Below are 24016 nucleotides of genomic sequence, written 5' to 3'. Positions count from 1 at the left end.
TCAGAAAGAAGAAAGTATTCCTCTGGTACCTGCATCTCAGGCAGAAAATTATTTTACACAGCAGGGGGACAATCAATTAAAAGTTGAAAGGAATGTAAAATGTATCCAGAAAGAGAATTTCTTGATTAATTAAGAAGCTAAGTTCTGGATAATGTAAATTATAATTTCATATTTAATTTAAAAAACAAGTAAATACTTTAGGATGTTCTAAGTATGCTGAACATACTTAGAAAAAGAACTGTTAAGAAATTATTCTAAATATCACACTTCAGGAAGATGGTTTTAACATGTATTAAATTGGTAGTAATTTTTAGGTGTGACTAAGATTTTGAAGCCACCAATATTTATTTAATAATAATTTCCAATCAAAAATGTTATGTTTATTTCTGTTCCTATAGAAACTTTATGTGGATTGATTCAAAGCTTACTATGTTGTAAAGTGCCAGATTTGGTTAATAAAGGAACACAACTTCTCAGACAAAGAAAAACAGAAAGCAAAAAGCTATTAAGTTAATGGATTTGTGAAATATATATATTTTATGGAAATAGTGAATATAGTTCTGATATTCAGAAATACCTTTGGATTATATTTCCCATGAATTAGTTTGTTCCTCCCCTGGAAAGGTGTGTGTGTGTGTGTGTGTGTGTGTGTTTGTGTGTGTGTGTGTGTTGGTCACTTAGTAGCATCTGACTTCTTGTGACTCCATGGACAGTAGCCCACCAGGCTCCTCCATCCATGGAATTCTCCAGGCCAGAACGCTGGAGTGGGTAGCCTTTCCCTTCTCCAAGGGATCTTCCTGACCCAGGAAGACCTGGGTCTCCTGCATTGCAGGCAGAATCTTTACCATCTGAGCCACTAGGGAAGCCCCCACCTGGAAGGATAGACCACTTAAATAGTGGAAACAGAGAGGGTTGTCAGAGATTCTTGAATGGCCTAGAACTTGATATTTAAAATTTAAATACAGTTCGTTTTTAACCATTGCTCCTCTATATTTTATTATGTATCTATGTCTGATGGAGGTAGGGAGTTCCATCTTTTCCTTCCGTGTCCTTTTTCATCTTCATAACTGACTCTCATATGCTTCCTTAGTTTGGTGATCTTGACCTGCATTTGTGTGTAATTCTGGTGTTAAATGTCACTTGCCTACTTTGTCTAGATAGTAAAGAACAGAACTCACTTTCCCTCTCTTCTGTTGAGTCTTTAAATTAATTGGTTTTTATTTTTTACCGAATAGCTATACAAAGTAGACATCACAGTGACCACAGAGTTGTGGTCAGGAAAAAGCCAATTCAATTAATATGTTACTAAGGAAGGTCTTTCTACCAGAGGAAGCCATAAAAGTTCATCCTGATTTATCAGTGGAAATAGTAATTAGGTCTTGGTTGAATAAATGACATTCAATAGATATGAAAGTGTATACAGCAAAAGCAGTACTTCAAATGGCATCTCTTTGGAGGTTTTCTCTAAAATCAACATTATTATCAGTTGATCTAATGGTAAAATTTTGAGTCAACTAATGACTCAAGACATCAGGAATATATCAGTTTATTCTCATGTTAAATTCTAAACAAATTATTTTAAATATCCTATACTAAGCAATATTCTTACCATGTATCTTTCATGATTTATCATCTGACTTTTCAGAAGGTTAACATCCCATCATAAAACTCCTGATTTGTTTTCTGATAAACAAAACCAATATTTGATTTTAAAATCGTCTTTGTGAAATCTACTGAAATTGATTTCATTTCACTTCAGTAACTCTTCTTTACTGCTCCCAGTTTTTTGAGATTTCTGTTACATTCTCTATTGGATGAATACTTAATTTTGGATGGAAGAACTTTCTACATTTTTTTTTTAATAATGTAAGTGAAGTGACTGGTCAAGCAATATGAGAAGAGAAACTTCAGCTTCTTGATCTAGTTAAATCTAAGATTGTTATTTTGGCTTCAAATTTCCCTAAGCAATATTGTGAGAGGTCCTGTAACCTCTTCAGAAGATAAAGTAAAACTAATGCTTAAACATCCGCTGGATCATGGAAAAAGTAAGAGAGTTCCAGAAAAACATCTGTTTCTGCTTTATTGACTACACCAAAGCCTTTGGCTGTGTGGATCACAAGAAACTGTGGAAAATTCTGAAAGAGATGGGAATACAGACCACCTGACCTGCCTCTTGAGAAACCTGTATGCAGGTCAGGAAGCAACAGTTAGAACTGGACATGGAACAACAGACTATTTCCAAATAGGAAAAGGAGTACGTCAAGGCTGTATATTGTCACTCTGCTTATTTAACTTATATGCAGAGTACATCATGAGAAACGCTGGGCTGGAAGAAACACAAGCTGGAGTCAAGATTGCCGGGAGAAATATCAATCACCTCAGATATGCAGATGACACCACCCTTATGGCAGAAAGTGAAGAGGAACTCAAAAGCCTCTTGATGAAAGTGAAAGAGGAGAGTGAAACAGTTGGCTTAAAGCTCAACATTCAGAAAACGAAGATCATGGCATCTGGTCCCATCACTTCATGGAAAATAGATAAGAAAACAGTGGAAACAGTGTCAGACTATTTTTTTGGGCTCCAAAATCACTGCAGATGGTGATAGCAGCCATGAAATTAAAAGACGCTTACTCCTTGGAAGGAAAGTTATGACCAACCTCAGTTCAGTTCATTTCAGTCGCTCAGTCGTGTCCGACTTTCTGTGACCCCATGAATCACAGCACGCCAGGCCTCCCTGTCCATCACCAACTCCCAGAGTTCACTCAGACTCAGGTCCATCGAGTCGGTGATGTCTTCCAGCCATCTCATCCTCTGTCGTCCCCTTCTGCTCCTGCCTCCAATCCCTCCCAGCATCAGAGTCTTTTCCAATGAGTCAACTCTTTGCATGAGATGGCCAAAGTATTGGAGTTTCAGCTTTAGCATCATTCTTTCCAAAGAAATCCCAGGGCTGATCTCCTTCAGAATGGACTGGTTGGGTCTCCTTGCAGTCCAAGGGACTCTCAAGAGTCTTCTCCAACACCACAGTTCAAAACCATCAATTCTTCAGTGCTCAGCCTTCTTCACAGCCTTCTTCCGACTCTCACATCCATACATGACCACAGGAAAAAACATAGCCTTGACTAGACGAACCTTAGTCGGCAAAGTAATGTCTCTGCTTTTGAGTATGCTATCTAGGTTAGTCATAACTTTCCTTCCAAGGAGTAAGTGTCTTTTAATTTCATGGCTGCAGTCACCATCTGTAGTGATTTTGGAGCCCAAAAAAATAAAGTCAGCCACTGTTTCCACTGTTTCCCCATCTATTTCCCATGAAGTGGTGGGACCAGATGCCATGATCTTCGTTTTCTGAATGTTGAGCTTTAAGCCAGCTTTTTCACTCTCCTCTTTCCCTTTCATCAAGAGGCTTTTTAGTTCCTCTTCACTTTCTGCCATAAGGGTGGTGTCATCTGCATATCTGAGGTGATTGATATTTCTCCCAGCAATCTTGATTCCAGCTTGTGTTTCTTCCAGTCCAGCGTTTCTCATGATGTACTCTGCATATAAGTTAAATAAGCAGGGTGACAATATACAGCCTCAATGTACTCCTTTTCCTATTTGAAACCAGTCTGTTGTTCCATGTCCAGTTCTAACTGTTGCTTCCTGAGCCTGCATACAGATTTCTCGAGGCAGGTCAGGGGGTCTGGTATTCCCATCTCTCTCAGAATTTTCCACAGTTTCTTGTGATCCACACAGTCAAAGGCTTTGGTGTAGTCAATAAAGCAGAAACAGATGTTTTTCTGGAACTCTCTTGCTTTTTCGATGATCCAGAGGATGTTGGCAATTTGATCTCTGGTTCCTCTGCCTTTTCTGAAACCAGCTTGAACATCAGGAAGTTCACGGTTCACGTATTGCTGAAGCCTGGCTTGGAGAATTTTGAGCATTACTTTACTAGCATGTGAGATGAGTGCAATTGTGCGATAGTTTGAGCATTCTTTGGCATTGCCTTTCTTTGGAATTGGAATGAAAACTGACCTTTTCCAGTTCTGTGGCCACTGCTGAGTTTTCCAAATTTGCTGGCAAGAAATGATTATATTACTCAAAAATAATGGAGGTTAGAAGGTAAGGAGAAAAGATTTATTGCTTTGCTTTTATTATAATTTTAATGTATGTTTTTATTTGTTAAGTTTTTTAAACAATTAAGTGCAAAAGTATACATTTTGTTTTGTGATTTCTAACTGCTAAGGATAAAAAAGAAAACAATTTCATGTTAAAAGTAAAATTGTTATGAATTCTTAAAACCTCACTTCATATTCTCTAAGAGATGTAATAATATGGTACATTTGTTTATCTACTCAGCTCCTCTCATTTGTGTTTTACAGATTTTCCTGCTGGCTCTGTCAATGTTGATGTCTACGTTGATGGAATCATTAAGGCCACAGCAGAGATTAAATACTATACAACCCAGAAGGCTATGAAATGCCTGTTAGGAGCTGCAGGTCCACGAGATGATGTGTACCAGGTAAGCTGCTCTTTCCATGAAGTCTGTAATAAGCCAAAGAGCTAACATAGAATAAATGAATACATACTTTGGTATAAAGTCTGAATGCTGGTTGAATAAGATGAATTACTGATCAATAGGAAAGGAAGAAATTGACCTCTGTGATGCAGAAATGTAGATAAATTAGTTAGTATAAGTCAAATCATTTCAGGTGATGTCACAACAGGTTATCCATTACAAAGTATTAAGGCTACTCTGATGGGCTCATTTTAAAGCTGTTACAGACCAGATAAAGACAAAAGGATTAAAGAGAACTCTTAAACACTGAATTTTCTCTTTAGTTAGATGTGGGTAATACAAAATAAAATTTTGAAGTTAAGGATTCAGACAAGTCAAGAATACCATCAAAACAGAAGTGTGTGGTGTTAACCTGGAAATCGTTATTTTCATGAGGACATTTCCAAGCTCGGTGTATTTTTTTTCTTAGTTTCATTTATCACTCTTTTCTGACAGTGAGAGTAATTCTTTAAATTAATAACATTTATTTGAAATTCCAGAAAAGCTAAACTTTTCTGGAAACTCTACGAAGAGGAGTTTTCAGGTTTTTTTCACTGGTGTGACATAGTGGTACTTGGGAGTGATGACTTGCTGTGGAGTTTACAGTCCTGTCCAGGGTCCTTAGTTTGGACATTTTCCAGTGAATAGTAGATACTGTGAGTGCCCTGCCCTGATGGACTGAGAAGGTAAAATGTGCATTTTGAGTCATTGTAAGCCACTTGTTTAATTTCTGCATTTTTTTGCTGCTGTTGTCGTTGTTACATGATCCACTTTTAGTAGAAAGCTTGCTCAGTGTGGAACTTCTTTATATGCTTATTACATCAAATCTTCACTGAAAAAACTGTCATTTCATTCAACAGCTATTTGATAATTAGAATTACAACCTTGCTTAATTACCTTGGTTTTTCTGGGGGAAGGAGGAAGCAGACCAGAGGAAAGGTGAAGAAAAAGGTAGTTGAACTGCGCATGTCATCTTTAGATTTACCACAAAACACTCCCTTAGGTTTGTAACAAAACCATCAGTGATAATGATGTTGACAGGTTGTCAGGAAGCCTTACTGTTTAAACTAGTTTGAATTGGTGGCTTTGTTATTTGTTTTGTGTGACACATTTTTTTCTATTAGTATTCTCCTTTTATGAATGATATATTTGGAAAAGGTTAAAATATCCTAGAGAATCGAGAGTGAAATACCATTTGTCAGACTGAGGAGCCTGAGGACATTTGAGAAAATGTCTATATTGTAATTGCAAAGCAAAAATAAAAGTAACAGCTTGAAATACAGATTTTTTTCATTTTCCTGTGATGTCTACTTTATTCTACTTTAAAAACTTTATCCATTGCAAAATGACTAATGAAGCGTTATATTGCACTATAAGGTATTCAGTCAGCATAGAAGTAAAGTAGTCCCCAAAACACATTTTTCTGTTGATTTTGCCTTTGGGGAGCAAAAAAATATTTAGTATATAATGAAAATGGGATGTAATTTATGACTCAAAAGTTTTTCAGAATGTTTCAGATATCCAAGTCATGATTTCTTCTGTAGCTTTGAATGAACACAAACTTTTTTTGAGTAGTTTTTTGATAACTAGAAAAATAATCTGTTTCATTTCTACCGTCAGTGTCAGAAATGAGAGGTGAGGAAGGGTTCTCTCCACTGAGCCCTGGTGCCTAGTGAAAGGGGGATTGCAGGCAGTCACAGCTTGATTCAGGTTTTCACTCTTGGGAGACACTTTAAACCTGAGGTTTGAGTCCTGGGGCTTCCCTGGTGGCGCAGAGGTTAAAGCGTCTGCCTGCAGTGTGGGAGACCTGGGTTCAATCCCTGGGTCGGGAAGATCCCCTGGAGAAGGAAATGGCAATCCACTCCAGTATTCTTGCCTGGAGAATCCCATGGACGGAAGAGTTTGGTGGGCTACAGTCCATGGGTCGAAAAGAGTCGGACACGACTAAGCAACATCACTTTCACTTTTCTGAGTCCTGAGAGGTAGAATGATTCTAAGTTGGTGACAGTAGACTACAGCTTGACAAGAAACATTAAGAGATTTGGATTAATATATACAACTGAAGATATTTTAGAGTTTGCGCTATTGTCATAAGAGGACCTGTAAATGTTGTGGATTTAAATGAAACAAATTCTGAGACTGAGATTTCAGACCAGACCAAGACACACCATCACAATCCTGATGGAAGGGAAGTCTGCGTGTCACTCAGTGTCCTTTACATCTTGGACTAATGGGTTTCATCTCATCCACTGGCATCCGGACCGCGGGAGGTGTCCCTACCATGAATTTGCTGAGATGGTAAAAATCAGACTCCACCCTTGATTAAAAAGAAGGAACTGCAGGGACACAGAGGAACCTTGTTGTGCTTTAGGGTTACTTGGCCTCAAAGGACGTGTCCCACCCCACACTGTGTTTCTCCTTATGGACTTTTGATTGCTTGTTTTGACATTTCGCTTTGCTGTCATGTAAGTTATATTCTGAAAGTTGTAAAAAGTTATGCTTTTCCTCTCCAGCATACAACACTGCTATTTCTTTCCTATGCTTCTCAACTACTTAAACTGGGAAATTTGTGTATGTCGCAGATAGTCCACTGACCATCTCTACTTAAGAACAACATACATTGGAAGTTTATTCAGCACAGTTATTATATATCTGTGAGGACATATACCAGCAGATTTATGGGTTGTGTGTGTTTTTTTAATATTCTGCCCACTTAGCTGAAATGGTATACTAAAAGAGCTATCCTGAGTTTTCTTATAAATGTTAATGGCAGATGTGATTTAAGTAATCCTTAAAATTAGTAATTAGATACTTCCTATAATCATTTCAAAGCTCTTGGGCATTTAATAACATGAATATTCTGGAAATTTGAGGGAAGGAACAGTAATGAGAAATCTATGGATTTTAGTTTTCAGTAATCCTCAAATTTGTGGTAAGCGACTTTCTATTATCATTTAAAAACTGTAGGGCATATAGCAAAATGATCATTCTGTGAATCTGAGGAAAGAAATGATAAAGAGAAATTTTATTTTCTTAGTTTATTTTGAAGATGTCTATTAGGCTTCAGAAGACTTTAGCTAAACCAGCTTATTACCTAACTGCTTCCTAAATCATTTTGTATTTTTTTGCATAAATATTAAACCCCAGCATATAGCCTCATAAAGGGACAATTTTCAGACCGTCACCTAGAACAGTGAATTCAGATGAAAAAATCCAAAGCCCTATTTGGGAAGATAATTAGAATTCAAGTATTAGTGTTAGAAAAACTAGTAACTCCTATTTAACTGAGATAATTAAAGCCTTTGAGACTTCCATCTTATTTACAAAATTATCTAGGGGCAACAATAAGTTTAACTTTATATAGGAAAAACTAGATATAAAAAAACCACACTAGGTCAGAATGCTAAACTATAATAGCAATTATTGATCAAAGCGTTAGGCTCATGTTTATCAAGAGAGTTTTTGGAATAGTACCAAATAATTTTTATTAGTTGTAGTTCTTATTGATTAAAAGGTATATTGCATTGAATATGTTTATCATCTTGCATGTTTTACTTTATACCTATTGAAATCTTATTTTCGTCTTTGTGTTAGGTCCATTTCATTGCTACTTTTTATTAAACTATATGTATTACTCAATCTTTGCATGAAATATTCCCTTGGTATCTCTAATTTTCTTGAAGAGATCTCTAGTCTTTCCCATTCTGTTCTTTTCCTCTATTTCTTTGCATTGATCACTGAAGAAGGCTTTCTTATCTCTTCTTGCTATTCTTTGGAACTCTGCATTCAGATGCTTATATCTTTCCTTTTCTCCTTTGCTTCTCACCTCTCTTCTTTTCACAGCTATTGATAAGGCCTCCCCAGACAGCCATTTTGCTTTTTTGCATTTCTTTTCCATGGAGATGGTCTTGATCCTTGTCTCCTGTACAATGTCACAAACCTCATTCCATAGTTCATCAGGCACTCTTATCTATCAGATCTAGGCCCTTAAATCTATTTCTCACCTCCACTGTATAATCATAAGGAATTTGATTTAGGTCATACTTGAATGGTCTAGCGGTTTTCCCTACTTTCTTCAATTTAAGTCTGAATTTGGCAATAAGGAGCTCATGATCTGAGCCACAGTCAGCTCCTGGTCTTGTTTTTGTTGACTGTATAGAGATTCTCCATCTTTGGCTGCAAAGAATATAATCAATCTGATTTTGGTGTTGACCATCTGGTGATGTCCATGTGTAGAGTCTTCTCTTGTGTTGTTGGAAGAGGGTGTTTGCTATGACCAGTGCATTTTCTTGGCAAAACTCTGTTAGTCTTTGCCCTGCTTCATTCTGCATTCCAAGGCCAAATTTGCCTGTTACTCCAGGTGTTTCTTGACTTCCTACTTTTGCATTCCAGTCCCCTATAATGAAAAAGACATCTTTTTGGGGTGTTAGTTCTAAAAGGTTTTGTAGGTCTTCATAAAACCATTCAACTTCAACTTCTTCAGTGTTACTGGTTGGGGCATAGACTTGGATAACTGTGATATTAAATGGTTTGCCTTGGAGACGAACAGAGATCATTCTGTCGTTTTTGAGACTGCATCCAAGTACTGCATTTCGGACTCTTTTTTTGACCATGATGGTTACTCCATTTCTTCTGAGGGATGGTGATGGACAGGGAGGCCTGGCGTGTTGCGATTCATGGGGTCGCGAAGAGTCAGACACGACTGAGCAACTGAACTGAACTGAACTGATTACCCAATCTTTGGTTTACTGCCTACAAATATTTAATACACTGTGAAGCCAGATAGGGTTGAAGTGGAGGACATGGATTAAGAGAACTCTCACATCATAAGGAATTTCCCAGTTTTTTTTTTTTTTTCATTAGTTCCTTTACAGGTTGGTTTCTTCATTAAGTTAAAGCTTAACATTAGTGGTTATCTCCCTTAAAGAGGTCTTCAGAAGATTCTTCCTACTGAAAGAAACTGGGAACTTCAGGACTCTTAACTTTTCTTTAAAAAAAAAAAAGTCCTTGCCTCTCTCAAAAGGTTGATAAACACACAAGCCTTCAGGGTCCTACATCTTTTCCAACACTGACTCCTCCACAGCATGCCTCCTTGTCTCCTTAATTCCCTCCATTATTCCTGTGTTTTAGCCACCCAGGACAGGGCCTTCTTTAAACACACAGTAAGCCATTTACCCTCATCTTTAAGGCATGGCATTGTGGTTTTCATCTTTGCATGCTGCTTCTTCACGTGGTTATAGTTCCTGATGCATGTGGCGCAACTGATACTAAGGGTTTAAAAACATGAGAAAAGAGTGATACGTGTTTTCCTAGTGCTATTTAAATAAATAAGTGAAAACCTATAATATAAGTATACAAATAAGAGAGAAATGAAATCTTCCCTTTGAAAAATTATACTGCTATTTATTTATAAAATTGAATAAATGAATCTGATGCTTATGAAAGTAAGGGACTCTCAGAGGTTCACAATACTAGGCAAATTTGTACTACAAACTTTCCTTCACATCCTACCTCAGCCATGAACTCCATGTACATATACTTCATCATTGTTGGTCAGTCCCTAAGTCATGTCCGACACTTTGCAACCCCGTGAGCTGCAGTACATCAAGCTTCCCAAATATACTTCATAACTGACTTTTAATGGCTGTAAAATTTTTGATTTGATCTTGCCTTTCTTATGAACGTTAAGAAGAGGTTTATTACTCAAAAATGCCTAAGGTCTTACCTCTCTCAAAAGGCTGCTTATTATCTTTCCTTTTTCCTACTGGACTGTGGCAGTGTGGTATAAGAGAAATAGTTCTAGATAGGGCAGGAGCAGGAGTTGGATTCTTTTATTTAGTAATCACTTCATGAGCGCTCATTTTCCCTAGTGCTAAAGGAATTCCCTCCTGTGAACAGTGAAGAAATTTAAGTATATGATCTCCAAGGTCATTTCCAGCTCAAATATTCCATAATTGTAAGTCAAGGAAAAAAAAAAATGCTTGTTTAGATTGAGAGCTATGACCATTCTCCATTAAAGAAGACTGACTTGCAAATATATGGGCTTTCCATATAGCCTTTATTTCCATTTTATTTGCACTGATTCTTAATTCTACTCCCAGAGAAGAAGGAAGTGATTTGAGTTTCATGTACCTTTGATCAGTTTTATTACTTGTTTTGTATTTCTGAGCAGAGATTTGGACTGTAGCCCCCCAGGCCCCACTGTCCATGGGATCCTCCAGGCAAAAATTCTGGAGTGGGTTGCCATCTCCTTCTCCAGGGGATCTTCCCAAGCCAGGGAGAGAACCTGCGCCTCCTGTGTCTCCTGCATTGCAGGCTTTTGAAAGATTCTTTACCCACTGAGCTATCACGAAGAAAACCATCAGATTTTTAATCAGACAAAGAATAGTCCAAATGCAATTTGAAGATGTATTTCTGGATTCATTTTTCACATTGTTTGTTCTCCAATTGGAATGGACCAATAAGAGTAAAACAAATCTTTTGAAGTTTAGATGTGACATTTCCTAACGGTTAATTGATGCCTGATTAGGATACCCCAGACTCAATGATTATACTCACCTCCGTTACAAATCAGTGACTCAAACAAGAACACACAGCTAGTACACTCATCCATTTATTTAGAGAAAAACAAGTAAATCAGTTAGCTTTAATGGTAGATACAGCCACTGTTATAAGAAAAGACTATTGCTGAGCACAGAAATAGCCAGTGACATAACTATACTGTTGTTTCTCTACAATTCTTGATCTTATATGCCATCTTAGTCCATTTTCATAGTTATTGGTCCCATATGTTTCAGTTTATGTTTAGCTACTATTTAGAACATATTTTGTTAATGACTTCTTAATTTATAGTTTCTGCTCACTTGATGGAAATAAATACTTCCTCAGTGCTTTATTTCTCCCAAACTGAAGTGTCTGTCTTGCACCTTATATCCGCTTTCTTCTTGTCAAGCTGGGGCTGGCTTTGACTGCCCTCTGCAGAGGATGTCTCTGTGCTGGTGTAAATGCTGTCTATAGCAACCCCATCCAAGCACAGCCTTCTGCTTTTCCTGTCTAGTTCTTTAGAGCATTCAGATCTTCAATCATAACGAGCATTTTTAAACAACCCTAAAAAACAAAGCACAAGTCAAACACTGTTAACAAGGTTCCTTCATAGCTTTATTCATATAAATAAAAGGTAGGAACAAACCTCAAATATTCCGTACTTCTTTGGAAATTAGAAGACTAAAAAACCTTGCGGCCAAAATGTGTTTGTTTGCATTTACTAAAAGTCATTGTACATTCTTGTGGTTCTCTTTATTAAATAGTATTAACAATAAGATAAAGAAATAAAGAGGAATATAATTTGGGAAGTTTAAATTGTGTTTAGCATTCATGAAATATGCTTCTACATTAAACTGTATCAGGACATAGGAAATTAAGTAAAATAAGTCTTTGATAAGGAAAATTAAACTTCTAAGAACTTATTATTTTTCAGAGATCAGCCATTTAGTTTCATCAACCTTATTAAGTATCAACACACAAACAAATATAAATCAGTTATGCACAAGTCCCTCCCAATAAATCTGATGAACATTTAAAAAATGTAACTTGACTTTTCAACAGCAATTAACACCATTGAACAAACTTACTGTCTTGATTTAATTTTTCTCCTTAACTTCCAGGAAGACATGTGTTCCTGGTTTTCTTCTTACACCCTTTGCCTTTCATTTGCAATCTCTTCATTGTAGATCTATAAAATAAAATTTTAAATCCATCCAGTTTTGATTCTTAGCCACCCTTATTTTTTGATGAATATTTCCTCTGCAATTTATCTCATTGGTTTATGAGGTGTACACCAACTGTGGATTTCCTTTAAGCCTATCTCTCACTGTTCTCTAACTCATGAAATGCATCATAGTCAATCTGTTTTAAAAACCAGAAACACAGGAGTCTCCTCATACCTTGCACTCCCGCACCCTAAAAATTCAATCCATTATTAAGCCATATCAGTTTTACTTACTAAATATTGCTCACTTCTGTATACATCTCTCTAGTTTTCACACTTTAGTGGACCTTTTCCTCTTACCTACATTGCTAGACTAATCTCCTAACTGGTTCCCAACTGTAGGTTTTGCACACACCCTACTTATCTGAAGTCCCTGGTCTGTGAGGGTATTTTAAGAATAATGATGTCAGCATACAATTCTCTTGCTCAAATACTTCAATAGATTCCAGTTGTTAAACGGATTTAAAAAATCTTTAGCATGAAAAATATGGCCTTGATGTCATTGCCCCTCTCACCTTCCAACTTAATCTTTTTAATAAAATAATTTATTTTTAGTTGGAGGATAATTGCTTTACAGTATTGTGTTGGTTTCTGCCATATATCAACATTAACCAGCCTTAGGTATATGTCTGTCCCCTCCCCCTGGAGCCCCCTACCCCTCTAAGTTGTCACAGAGCACCAGATTTGAGCTCCCTGCGTCATATAGTACCTTTCTACTAGCTGCCTGGTTTCACATATGCTAATATATACGCTGCAGTGCCTCTGTCTCAATTTCTCCCACCTCTCCTTCCCTCTCTGTGTCCACAAGTCTGCTCTCTATGTCTGCGTCTCCACTGATGCGTGCAGATAGGTTTATCGGTACCATCTTTCTAAATTCCCTATATATGTGTTAATATGAGATATTTGTCTTTCTCTTCCTGACTTACTTCACTGTGTATAATAGGCTCTAGGTTCATCCACCTCATCAGAACTGAATCAAATGTGTTTCTTTTTATGGCTGAATAATATTCCATTGTGTATATGTACCACAACTTTTTTATCCCTTCATCTGTCGATGAACATCTAGGTTGCTTCATGCCCTGGCTATTGTAAATAGTGCTGCAGTGAACATTGGAGTGTATGTGCCCTCTTCAGTTATGGTATCCTCAGGGTATATGCCCAGTAGTGAGGTTGCTGGGTCATATATAGTTTTATTCCTAGTTTTTAAAGTAATCTCCACATTGTCTTCCATAGTGGCTGTGTAAATTACATTCCCCCCAACAGTGCAGGAGGATTTCCTTTTCTCCACACCCTCTCCAGCATGGATTGTTGTAGATTTTTTGACGATGGCCATTCTGACTGGTGTGAGGTGATACCTCATTGTAGTTTTGATTTACATTTCTCTAATAATGAGTGATGTTGAGCATCTTTTCATATGTTTGTTAGTCATCTGTATATCTTCTTTGGAGAAATGTCTGTTTAGGTCTTCTGCCCACTTTTTGATTGGGTTGTTTTTCTGGTATTGAGCTGAATGAGCTGCTTGTGGCTTTTGGAAATTAATCCTTTGTCAGTTGTTTCATTTGCTATTATTTTCTCCCATTCTGAGGATTATCTTTTCATCTTGTTTGTAGTTTCCTTCACTGTGCAAAAGATTTTAAGTAGGTCCCATCTTAATCTTCTGCTTCTGCTTTCCAGGACCTCTGATCTGCTTTACTTTTAGTTAATTTCCTACCTCAGGGCCTTTATATGTGCTCCTCTGTAACTGAAACCCTCTCTCTATCGCCCTTTCCAATAAGTATCTTCATCTAGTTAGTTTTAACTCCAATTTTTAATCTAGCACCTCTTCCTCAGCGGAGCCTTCCTTGATCCATTCATCTCCCTATGTATCTCTTTGTAATACTATAATTTGACATTTCTGGGTGTGATATTTTTCAAGTTATCTTTCATTATCTGTCTCTCATTAAACTCCAAAGTCAATAAAGGTGGGGATGCTATCTGTTTAGTTCCCTGTTTCATATCCAAAATCAAGTACACTGCTAGATACATGGCTGCTCAATGTGTATTTTGTTGGATGAAAGAATATACATTAAATTCCCCACCCAACTTCATGTGATCCATCAATCAGAGGTCCTGGCTTCCTGATAGCACAGACACAGGCCATTTTGAGAAGGTTATTGGGCTATTGGCTAAGGCAGTGCTGCTTTTGGCTGAAGTTAAAAGAGCAGGGCAAAAAAAAAAAAAAGGGACAACAAAGGAAAAAATCAAATGAATATAAAATGATGAGACTAATTCTATTGTTTGTTTTGGAAGCTAGCATCTAAAACAATTCAAGAGAATAATTCCCAAAATTTTTCAAGAAATCATGGCCTCATTTAGATAAAGATTTTTTGAAAGACATTTCTTTGAATGGTCTAATGCAATATTTGTTCCAAAGCTCCCCTCAGAATGGGAGAAAATAACTGCAAACAAAACAACTGACACAGAATTAATCTCCAGAGTATATAAGCATTTGATACAGCTCAGTATCAGGAAAACAAGCAGCCCAATCAAAAAGTGGGCAGAAGACCTAAACAGATATTTCTCCTAAGTTATACAAATGACCAATAAACACATGAAAAGATGTTCAACATCACTCATTATTAGAGAAATACAAATCAAAACTACAATGAGGTATCACTTCACACCAATCAGAATGGCCATCATCAAAAAATCTGCAAATAAATGCTGGAGAGGGTGTGGAGAACAGGGAACACTCCTACACTGTTAGTGGATATATAAACTGAAATAACCATTATGGAGAACAGTATGGATATTTCTTTAAAAAACTAGGATTAAATGTACCATATGACCCAGCAACCCCACTACTGGGCATATATCCTGAGAAAACCATAATTCTAAAAGACACGTGTACCCCAGTGTTCACTGCAGCATTATTTACAATAGCCAGGGCATGGAAGCAACCTAGATGTTCATTGACAGATGATAAGGAAAATGTGGTACGTATATTAAAATGGTATATTACTCAGCCATAAAAAAGAATGAATTTGAGTCAGTTCTAGCGAGGTAGATGAACATAGGTCCTGCTATACAGAGCGAAGTAAGTCAGAAACAGAAAAACGATTATAGTATATTAACGCATATATATGAAATATAGAAAAATGATACTGATGAACCTTTTGCAAGGAAGGAATGGAGATGCAGATGTAAAGAATGGACTAGTGGACACAGTCGGGGCAGGGAGGGAGTGGGACAAATGGAGAAAGTAGCATCAGTATATTTACACTATTGTGTGTAAAGTGGATTGTTAGTGAGAAGTTGCTGTGTAACACAGGGAGCTGTCTGGTGCTCTGTGATGACCTAGAGGGGTGGATGTGGGGAAGGGAGGGATGCTCATGTGGGAGGGGATATACATGTAATTATGACAGAAACCAACAAAACATTGTAAAGGACATCAGGAGGGAGGGGACCTATGTATACCTATGGCTGATTCATATTGGTGTTTGACAGAAAACAACAAAATTCTGTAAAGCAATTATTCAGTTAAAAACTAAATACATGTTTAAAAACACCCTTATTTTGTTTCACATGCATATACCTGCATGCTAAGTCGTTTCAGTTGTGTCTGAATCTTTGCAACACTGTGGACTGTATCCCACCAGACTCCTTTGTCAGTGGGATTCTCCCGACAAGAATACTGGAATGGGTTGCCATGCCCTCCTCCAAGGAATCTTCCCAATCCAGGGATGAAACCCACATCTCTTACATCTCCTGCACTGGCAGGCGGGCTCTTTGCCACTAACACCACCTAGGAAGCCCATATTTAACAGTAGTAAGGTCTGACTAAGGTCCGTCTAGTCAAGGCTATGGTTTTTCCAGTGGTCACATATGGATGTGAGAGTTGGACTGTGAAGAAGGCTGAGCGCCGAAGAATTGATGCTTTTGAACTGTGGTATTGGAGAAGACTCTTGAGAGTCCTTTGGACTGCAAGGAGACCCAACCAGTCCTTTCTGAAGGAGATCAGCCCTGGGATTTCTTTGGAAGGAATGATGCTAAAGCTGAAACTCCAGTACTTTGGCCATCTCATGCGAAGAGTTGACAAACTGGAAAAGACTCTGATGCTGGGAGGGATTGGGGGCAGGAGGAGAAGGGGACGACAGAGGATGAGATGGCTGGATGGCATCATTGACTCGATCGACGTGAGTCTAAGTGAACTCCGGGAGTTGGTGATGGACAGGGAGGCCTGGCGTGCTGCGATTCATGGGGTCACAAAGAGTCGGACACAACTGAGAGACTGAACTGAACTGAAGGTGTTACAGAATGATTGCTAAAGGGATGTAAGGGTGAGAAAAGACATGGTTCTTATGGTTATTCTAACAAATGCCTGCCATAGAAAACTTTATTTCATTTCTTTTTTGTTTCATTATTCATATCATTAAATATCTTCATTCAAAAGTCTGTTCAAGTTTGATCAAATTAAAGTTTTGGGACTTTTTTGACCTTATGTGAGGGAGGGGTCAAGTCAAAAAATTCAGCACAAATTCAATCAATGGTCTAGAAGAGTATTGTTGTTTTGACTTTTATCAGATTGCCTTCACATAATTATGATGTTTATACATTTCTCATGACTGATGGAGCTGACAGAAACTACTAATTGTTCACTTATATTTCTTTTTCCTTTCTTGTATGGTAATATAACTGGCACATGACCACCCAGGTAATTATTACACTTGCTGACTCCTTTGCAGCTACATGTAGTCATATAACTAACTGATGGCCAATGGCATGTCAATGAAAGTGATTTGTGCAAATTTCTGATCATGTTCTTAAAAGAAAGATGCAGTCATGCTCTCCCCATTACTCAGTTTTTCCTGTGACTGACTGCAGTGCTAACAAGGGAATGATTTTTGAACCATCCAAAACCATGAAAATGATACACAGCAGTGAAATGAAATAGAGCCTGGATCCCATAATCAAGGAGCCAGGACAGCAGCCCCAGACTGCCTCATTCCAGATGTTTATATTAAAGAGAAATGGGCTTCTGTCTTGCTTTAGCCTCTGACGTTTTGGATATCTGTACTACAGTATAAAACCTACATTCTAACTAATTTTAAAGATAAACATTACACAATTTAAAAAGAGAAACTAAATTATTTGTTCAGACTTATTTCCCCAAGCTAGCCTTTGCACTTAATTTGTTCAGTTAGTGCAAAGGCTAGTTTGGGGAGTGAACTCTCCTCATGAATAGATGTGCACTCTTCTAAATCACAGTGATTGTATTTCATGTCCTATAGCTAAGGGCTCACATCAAAGTATTTATTTAAACTCCTAAGTAATTCTGTTGGGTAAGTATTATTAAGGTCCACAACTAATGAGTCCTGAAGCAGGCATTTCAACTCAGATCTCACAATATATTTTCTTCCTGGTATAATTGCTTCAAGTTATTTAAAGATATTCTACAGCTACATGAATACCTAATCAATAGTAAATACAAAATATTTGAAGGAGGTGTTAAATTGCATTGTTTAATACTCGTAACACTTATTTTTGCATATGTGGTCACGACATGTTGAAATTCTTAGAACTGACTCACTTAAAACTTAGAAAAAGTAATTTGACAAAGGAAAATATCTCTTTTATCTTAGCCCAATTTACTTGTTTATTCTTTTACATTAAGTGCTTGAAGTTGAATACTTGTAAAAAAGCAAAAGGCTTTTTATAACCAGAAAATATTTGTTCTGTTCTCTGTCATTCTCTCTACAAGCTGTAGGAGGAAATTTTGTTTAAGATATGTAAACTGTGTATCAGATTTTCCTTTAAATGTCTATTTTGGCTGGCTTTCATAGCACACATTATGAACAATGGAATAAACGAAGTGAATCTTATTTTCTTTTACTAGTGAAACTTAAGGAAGCATAAAAATTTGTTATAAGAAAAACAAGATGTTTTTAGTTCAACCATTGCTTTTCTTTTTAGATACCTGAAAGTAAAATGCTGCAAATGATATATTTTGTCTCCTATTTTGAACATTTCATAGCCTTCCTATGATTATTTCACTGAAATCATTTCTCTTGTTAAGATTCTTTACTACTACTGTATTTCTTTACCAGATTTTTAAAAATAACTTAGTATTCTGTAGTCAACCTTAGAGGTTTATTCATTCAACATCATTATTTCAAAACCTTTTTCCTTGCCTCTTGTCAGCTATTAAATATGGGAAGATTAGATTTTTGTATTTTTAACCACCCTTCTAGTTAGATATGGGGTTCGCAAGCGGCTAAATGGTAAAAGAAAAAAAAATGCCTACCAATGCAGGAGATGCAGGTTTGATCCCTGGGACAGGAAGATCCCCTGGAGGAAGAAATGGCAATCCACTCCAGTATTCTTGCCTGGGAAACCCCATAGACAGAGGAGCCTGGCGGGCTACAGTCCCTGGGGTCGCAAAGAGTCAGACAATACTGAGCCACTAACACTCATTTTGCTTTGCGTTACATAGCTATAACTTTCATCCTTTCTCTTCACTTCTAAACAGGACTTTTAGAAAATCCAGAAAGGCTTGAACCACTTTATTATTTGAGATAGGCAGATTATTGAAAAATGAAGAAATAGAATAAATCATTTTTTTCAACCCAATCATTTAATTTCTGTGACTTCATATTGGCAGTCTATCTAATTTACTTGGAAATCATTTCAAAAGTCTTTAGTAGATATTTTTGTTCCATAATCCTCTCTCCACCCCATGGATTTTGTTCATTGACCTACTTTCTTAGCTTTAATCATCTAGGTCACAAGTCAGTTTAATCCCAGCCATTGCTTCACAAAACACAGTTTAAAAGAAATGGTAGCTTTTGCAGTCCACTATGTCATTGGTAGTACAAGACCAATAACTCCTTCCAAAATGTTCAGATTAGGGAAATAAAGTTGATATATAATTATTTTATATCTACAGGTGAAAAAATAGGTCAAGATGAATATTCACCCTCACTTTGACACAGAAGTAAAATAATCTCATTTCTGACCCTTAAATTGAAGAATCAGATTCATCATTTTATCTCATTTATTAAAATGAAGCATATATTTTAACAGAATTTATTATTGAAACAAATGACAGTGTTATCATTGACTTCCTATAATTCTCTTCTAAAATTAGTCAATTTTCAAGTAAATTAGCTCATCCAAAGAGAGTGAGTGAAAATTGCTCAGTCGTGTCCAACTTTTTGCGACCCCATGGACTATACAGCCCATGGAATTCTCCAGGCCAGAATACTGGAGTGGGTAGCTTTTCCCTTCTACAGGGGATCTTTCCAACCCAGGGATCAAACCCAGGTCTCCCACATTATAGGCAGATTATTTACCGGCTGAGTCACAAGGGAAGCCCAACCAAAAGCAAAGACTTATTTCTTGCATTCATTTTTCTATTATTCTAATAACTGGCTTTTTTCCAAGTCCCTAATATTTTATATTATTATTTTTAAAAAGTTGTAAGTATTATTAAAGATTACCCAGTATTTATCCTAGTCAATAATTTTTATTATCTTGCACTAAGTAAGTTTCTTTGTAAATAATTAAACTAACAAAACATTTCCTTTTCATTTGAAAACAGAGTGACATCGACAAACTTGATGATATTCTCACATCCACATTCAAACATGAGATACCATACTATGAATTCCAATCTCTCCAAACTGAAATCTGCCCTCAAAAGGAACGTGAGTATTTTCCAACTGCATCAATTATTCTTTTTGTCACATTTCACTCTACGTAATAAATATTATAGCAAAGAGTATAGAATTGCTGATGAAATGTTTTCAAAAACTCCCATCCTTGGTGAGAGAGCTGGTTTTTATTCCAAGAAAATATCTGGATAATGAATGAGGAAAATTGTTCATCATAGCATTATTTATAATTACCAAAAATGAAAATAACTCAGTCCTTTAAAGATAGGTCATTGATCAAATAAATTTCGGTACATATGTTAATGCAGCCATCATAAACAAATTTTATTTTAAACTGATTTGCTGACTGGAGTGATGCTTTGATTTATACTTAATCAAATACAAGTAGGATATATAGCAGGAGATGGAGTGTGAGCCTGTTTTAAGAGGTACGTATGTTTAACAGCATATGTTTGTGTGTGTATATATATAAATGCACACTGCATATATATGTGTACATATATATATAAATCAATAGTCTGGACAGATATGCATCTGCTAACAGTTATGCATGGGTTCTGCTCTTTCAGGGATTACATTTTTTCATTTTGCTAAATCTTTGTTTTCTACAGTGACTGCATATTATTTTCATCATAGAAATATACATATACATATATATAAAGGAAAATATATTATGATAAAAGATTGTACTTCTAAATGTTATCACAAGCTTAGCAGTATGCATTGTTTATTGCTTATTCCTGTGTTTTTGGTTGACACACTGTTTCTAATACAGTTTTATGCTCAGTATGTGCCGAACACAATGATGGAGATGTAATGGTGAGAAGATAGGCATGGCTACAGGCCGTGAGAGGTCTCCTATAGGTATACTGTAGGGCTGATGAGCAGAGGTTTTCTTCGGTAGAGTTTCTGTGCTATTTGAAATAGTTTTATCATCAGGCTGTCGGGCCTGAGGGAAGCAGGAAGGAAAGAGTAGAAGCCTTAAGGCACAACTGATTATGATTCACCCAGATGTGCTAGAACGTGCACAATGTGTGGTAAGGTCACACTGCGGGAAAAGGGCAATGGTAGGCTGCTTTGAATAAGTAATCTTATGAGAGTAATGCACACTTATCTTTATTTCCCACATACATTTTAACAATATACAGTTCACTTACAAAAGTTAGACATTAGGTTGGGACAGAAAAGGAACATGACATGATCCCTTACTTAAGATACTCATCGTTTAACTGGGAAAACAAGATATTATGTATGTAATCATAGAGAGGAAAAAATGTGCTACAGTTCACAAAACTGATTACATTGACAATAGAATTTTAAAGAAAAGCTACATTATTTTTCAAGCTGTGTTTCCTAAAGGAAATAGGATTTTACCTAGATCTTAAATGATGTGTCTCAATGAGAAAAGAAAAAGGAAACAGGAATTCTAAGGAAAAGAAAGTGTATGTAAAGGTATGAAGATGAAACGATGACACAGTTTTTACACATTCCCTCAGCATTATATTTAAGTTTGTGAAATGAGAAGTGTGGAATTGGAGAGGATAGGATGGCTTTGGTCTCTCATTTATAGATAAAGAATTCTAGGTAAGTTTGAAAATGCTTCTTAGTGCCTCATTCATGTTGAAGTATCTGAATTTTAGAGTTGGAAATGATGGAATAGACTTGGTCCTTTATTTTTTTTAGGAAAAGGATTCTTTATAGTTTAAATGGAAGCCCTGACAATATGGATCTGATTCAATAGGCACGGGGAATAGTTAAGCTTCTGCTTTTTAAACAAACTTCCAGGTAAAACTGATGTTGCTGGTTCTCAGACCTTGAGTATCAAGGGTTTAGAGCAGTGGTTCTGAAACTTGGTGCATATTGTAATTAGCTACAAAGCCTTCAGAACACCCTATGCCCAAGCCACACCCCCAAATTAATAAAGAATCTTTGAGTGGATTCCAGCTATCAGTACTTTTCAAGTTTTCCAGGTAATTCCAGTGGGCATCCAAGTTCATCAGTCTCAATTGTTTCACTGCATCAATATTGCAGACCTGCCAAATAATTCATCTTCATATTGATCTTTAACACTGACAAAATATTACTCTCTTTATTAAACTTTCTAATTTATTAATTAGGAAGTTAATAGCATTTGAAAACTTTGAGCCATTATTAGACTGGAATGATTATTTTGTATTTGGGAAAATATTTTTATGAAACAATTGAATTTTTGAAAAGAAGTTAACTATAGTAGGATAGGATAGTTCAATATAATCTAGGTAATTCATTCAAAAACCATATTGTTGGTTATTGCTAGGTGGCAGAGCTATTAAACCTATAACAGAAGCAAGCATAACATAACATTAGGCTCTAATCCCTAGTGGAAGTACAAAATAACATAATACAAATTGCATAATAAAATATACAACATAGACATGAATATCGCTGAACTCATGTTTTGCTTGCCTCATTGGCCCTATAATCTTGACTCAGTATCAGCTTCAAAATATCTGATCATTAAGACCTTGAACCTACAATTTCATAATGTTCAGGATGAAAGGATGATAAGATTTGAGAAGTCTTTTATACATGGAATGGAATTAATGATATGTTGTTGAAGAACTTCTATAGAAACACTACTAGAAATATATGTAGCATAGTTCTACATAGAAAGAAATGTTTTCACAAATTAGAAATTACTAATCTTACTCCCTGAAAAGAAAATTAGGAACAGAAAGATGCAATATCAAAGGTATTTTGCAAAAAATATTTTTAAATGTTTTCCCCAAACATGAATTTCACAACGCCTGAAGTTCTGTGTACCTCTTTCAGTTCAGTCCAGTTGCTCAGTTGTGTCCGACTCTGCAACCCCACGAACCGCCGCATGCCAGGTCTCCCTATTCATCACCAGCTGCTGGAGTCTACCCAAACCCATGTCCATTGAGTCAGTGATGCCATCCAACCATCTTATCCTCTGTCATCCCCTTCTCCTCCTGCCCTCAATCTTTCCCAGCATCAGGGTCTTCTCAAACGAGTCATCTCTTCACATCAGGTGGCCAAAGTATTGGAGTTACAGCTTCAACATCAGTCCGTCCAATGAACACCCAGGACTGACCTCCTTTAGGATGGACTGGTTGGATCTCCTTGCAGTCCAAGGGACACTCAAGAGTCTTCTCCAACACCACCGTTCAAAAGCATCAATTCTTTGGCGATCAGCCTTCTTCACAGTCCAACTCTCACATCCATACATAACCACTGGAAAAACCATAGCCTTGACTAGACAGACCTTTGTTGACAAAGTAATGTCTCTGCTTTTTAATATGCTGTCTAGGTTGGTCACAACTTTCCTTCCAAGGAATAAGCGTCTTTTAATTTCTACCTCTTTACTTTTCATTTTAAATCACCTGAATAGAATACAGGGGCAATGAAGAAATCAATGCAAAATAAAAGAAATTGGGGAGATTATTCCTCATTCTGACATGAGAAGTAAAGGTGATAAGAAAATAATTGTAGTCATGTAAACACTTCAAAGTAGTTACAAATGCATCACTGCTAAAATAAAAAAAGGAAATTAGGAACAGATTTATACATAACATATTATCAAAACTTGTAGTGATTGAGTAAACTGGAGTTTTGGCATGTAAATTGCCTGTAATATTATAGATTCTTCCAGCTCATTTTTTTGATAACACGGCCTCCAAGTATAAGTTTTTTCATATATCCTCCCAAGGATATCTTTTGCACATTCTCAAGCAAATTTCATGAGCTGATGGTTTTGTTGTTGCTCACTCAGTCGTGTCCAACTCTTTGCAATGCTGTGGACTGCAGGACACCAGGCTTCCCTGTTGTTCACTATCTCCTAGAGTTTGCTCAGACTCATGTCTATTAAGTTGATGATACCATCCAACTATCTCATCCTCTGTCACTCACTTCTCCTCCTTCCCTCAGTCTTTCCCAGCCTCAGGGTATTTTCCAGTGAACCAACAGTTTGCATAAGGTGGTCCAAGTATTGGCGCTTCAGCTTCAGCCTCAGTCCTTCCAATGAGTGTTCAGGGTTGATTTATTTCCTTTAGGATTGATTGATTT

The 24016-nt window shown here is 36.7% G+C and overlaps 1 protein-coding gene across 4 annotated transcripts in view; it reads left to right on the top strand.

The window, feature by feature from the left end:
- Nucleotides 1-24016, top strand: part of BANK1 (B cell scaffold protein with ankyrin repeats 1) — a 340384-nt gene that overhangs the window by 104577 nt on the left and 211791 nt on the right. For all 4 annotated transcript variants that reach the window (XM_069593619.1, XM_069593616.1, XM_069593618.1 and 1 more), the window contains exons 5-6: nucleotides 4356-4495; nucleotides 19879-19984. In XM_069593619.1, the coding sequence (XP_069449720.1) occupies nucleotides 4356-4495; nucleotides 19879-19984 (246 nt within the window). The remainder of the gene's footprint in view (nucleotides 1-4355; nucleotides 4496-19878; nucleotides 19985-24016) is intronic.

This window comes from Ovis canadensis, chromosome 6, assembly GCF_042477335.2.
Source record: "Ovis canadensis isolate MfBH-ARS-UI-01 breed Bighorn chromosome 6, ARS-UI_OviCan_v2, whole genome shotgun sequence".
Classification (NCBI taxonomy): Eukaryota; Metazoa; Chordata; class Mammalia; order Artiodactyla; family Bovidae; genus Ovis; species Ovis canadensis.
This window is presented reverse-complemented; position numbering and strand designations above follow the sequence as displayed.